At 36.0% G+C, this 3,173-nt stretch overlaps 1 protein-coding gene across 1 annotated transcript in view; it reads left to right on the top strand.

Moving 5' to 3' along the window:
* Nucleotides 1-3,173, top strand: part of LOC119420248 (adhesion G-protein coupled receptor G2-like) — a 40,956-nt gene that overhangs the window by 18,972 nt on the left and 18,811 nt on the right. The window contains exons 8-12 of the mRNA XM_037687636.1: nucleotides 895-931; nucleotides 1,011-1,048; nucleotides 1,139-1,269; nucleotides 1,366-1,441; nucleotides 1,908-1,966. Of these exons, the coding sequence (XP_037543564.1) occupies nucleotides 895-931; nucleotides 1,011-1,048; nucleotides 1,139-1,269; nucleotides 1,366-1,441; nucleotides 1,908-1,966 (341 nt within the window). The remainder of the gene's footprint in view (nucleotides 1-894; nucleotides 932-1,010; nucleotides 1,049-1,138; nucleotides 1,270-1,365; nucleotides 1,442-1,907; nucleotides 1,967-3,173) is intronic.

Genomic DNA, 3,173 nt, shown 5'->3' with positions numbered 1-3,173 from the left:
GCAACAGTAAATGGCAACACAACTACACCTGCATCAACAACTGTAAATGACAACACCACAGTTACTACAACAACAACTTTAAATGGCAACACAACTGCAGCTGCAACAATGTTAAATGGCAACAACCCACTTATACCTGCAACAACAGCTGTAAATAGTAACATTACAACAATTGCTATAACTTTAAATGGTAACAACACAACAACAGATGCAACAACAACTTTGAATGGCAACAATACATTGGCAACTGCAACAAAAACTGTAAGTGGCAACACAACAACACCTGCAACTGTAAATGGCAACAACAACACAGTTGTATCAACTTCAAATGGCAACACAACTGCAGATGAAACAACAACAGTGTTAAATGTAAACAAGACAATATCAACCACAACAACAACAACATTAAATGGAAGCAACACAACTACAACAAATCCAACCACCACATCACTTGTAACACAGAGCAACAACTTGAATTTAACCTTACCTGCTGGATCTGTGAGCACATTGGCATCTTTACAGACAAATATACGTGTACGTCGGGACGTTAGCAACAGTGTTACACAAAGCAGGTACGATAAAAAAGAGAGAATAACTGAACAAATGAACAAAAAACAAACTGAATGAATGAAAGATCATGTTGTGTTTTAGTATTGTTGCATAAAACTTCTATATACAACTGACAAATTATAAAAATGCAGACTCTAGCAATAATTTCTGCTTGTAGTTTCAACTGTGCTTTGTGCAAACACAAGCAGCAGTTACAGAATTGATGCTTTTTTAAAGAACCAAACTTGTGAAAAACAAAACTGGAAAAAGTTACAGTATCAGCGTGTTTACTGTGTATCCCCAATAACTTAAAATATTAATAATTGTCTCAACAATTTTTTTCAGTGAGGTAATTAATGGAACAACAGTCTCCCTATTTCAAGTAAGTGATTATGAAGTGTATCAATAGATTTGCAATATTTAAATAGGATGTTGTGTAACCCAGACGGCTGTTCTCACAGGGAATGGAAGTTTCATGCACTGAAAAAACAGCAATAAAGTAAGTTTAATGACTTATTGGCAGATATTTGGCACTAGTGTAGATCATAATCATTTATCTAACACTGACTCTTGTGAATCTTGCGTTTAGTAATACCAAGTGCTCCGTGATGCTTCGGCTCAGTCAGAGTGTGCCTGCATGTCGCATCCTCCAAACACTCTGTGCAGCCAGTAAAAACTCTTCCAACATCACAGTGGTGGGAAACAAGGCAGATAAACTGAGTGAGTGGTGCACATTTTGTACAAAACAAACAAACAAAAAAATGGTTATTGACCTCATAGGATCCTTTGTTCTACTAAATTGACTGCGTTACTTAGATTCGATTCAGCAGTGCAACAGTGACCCAGAAGGGGAAAATAGCTGCATTTATTCTGGTCCACAGGGTGCATCATGGTAAGTAGATTATTTGTTTATGCTCTAAAATAAAAAATAAAAGATTTAATGGATTCCATACCCCGATAAATATCTTGATTTAGATCAATATCTGAATCGATATTTTAGAATAATGCACTGAATTTTGATTAAAAAATTTAATAAAAAATTGTTCTCTATAGTTTGAACAATCCCGCTACCAAACAAACATATGTAATAAACTTGAGGAAATTTTAATAAAAGAGGTTGAGCTGCTGCTACATACCTGCCTAAGATTTTAATGTTTTTTTATTCCTTCTATTCACACGAGGCAGGCTTGTGATGGTTTCGGATAGAAATTCATTTAAAATGTACTGTTTTGATACAACTAGACTTTTTTTTTTTAAATGATTGTGAATCATGCAAAGCTGCTCTTGTTCCAGTTCATAAAAACACGTTGAGCATCGTAAGTCCACTTCAGCATTTTATGATGTTTGTCTCTCAACAGTGAAGAATCTGGGTCTCCGTATGTCATTCCACCAAGCAATTCAACAAACTGCAGTGAAGGTGAGCTCCTGACAATTTTATTTCTACCTACTGAAATATAATGGGGACTATCCATCCATCCATTTTCTTTACCCGCTTATTCCATTTTTGGGTCACGGGGGTCGCTGGTGCCCATGTCCAGCAATCACTGTGCGAGGGGCGGAGTACACCCTGGACAGGTCGCAAGTCCATCACAGGGCCACATAGAGACAAACGAGACAAACAACCATTCTCTCTCTCACTCACACCTAGGGACAATTTAGAGTTACCAATCAGCCTAACATGCATGTTTTTGGACTGTGGGAGGAAACCGGAGTACCCGGAGAAAACCCACGCATGCACGGAGAGAACATGCAAACTCCACCCAGAAAGGCCCCTGGACCGGGGTTTGAACCAGGGACCTGCTCGCTGAGAGGCAGCAGCTCTACCAGTTGCGCCACCGTGCTGCCTATAATGGGGACTATATTTTTCTAATTTAATATGTGTTTCAGTTTGAAACTAAAGATCAAATACACCTGAAACTCATAATGCCATAACATTCATGACATTACTATGTGTTTATATTTTTGGAGGAATTCATATAAAACAATAATTACAGATGCTCACATCTGTCTCTGCAGGAACATGGTCATTTGATCCAACAAAACATGTAGGAGTGTAAACTTTCTTTGACATGTGTCAAATGCAAAAAAAAATAATTTGGCAGTATACCAGTAAACGAAGTCCTAACTAGACCTAAAGATTTTTGTAGAAATGTATTTTCTTGTAATGAACTCAGTGAAACACATTTGAATTCTTCAAAATCTTTTGAGAGAATCAAAGCTTTCATAACAATTTTAGAAACCTTATGATGTGAATGAAGATCAGCAGTAGATAAAGCAGTATTATTAAAAATAGTAGTTGTAGCAGTAATAGTAGTATTAATATTAGTATTAGTAATCTAGTTGTAGTGGTAGTAGTAGTAAAAGTAGTAGAAGTAGAAGCAGTATTGATCTAGTTGTAGTAGTAGTGTAGTGGTAGTAGTAGTAATAGTATTTGTAATAAATTATATAATAAATATAATAAATAGTAATAAATTATGAAATTTCCCCTTGGGGATCAATAAAGTATATTGAATCGAATTGAACTGAATCCAGTAGTAGTAGTAGAAGTGGTGTGGATTGTTGTAGTAGAAGTAGGAGTATTATTATTATTATTATTAGTAGTAGTAGTAGTAGTAGTAGTAGTA

Source organism: Nematolebias whitei, chromosome 14 (genome assembly GCF_014905685.2).
Source record: "Nematolebias whitei isolate Nwh7 chromosome 14, NemWhi1, whole genome shotgun sequence".
Taxonomy (NCBI): Eukaryota; Metazoa; Chordata; class Actinopteri; order Cyprinodontiformes; family Rivulidae; genus Nematolebias; species Nematolebias whitei.
Note: the sequence above shows the minus strand (reverse complement) of the source record. Positions and strands in the feature narration are given on the sequence as shown.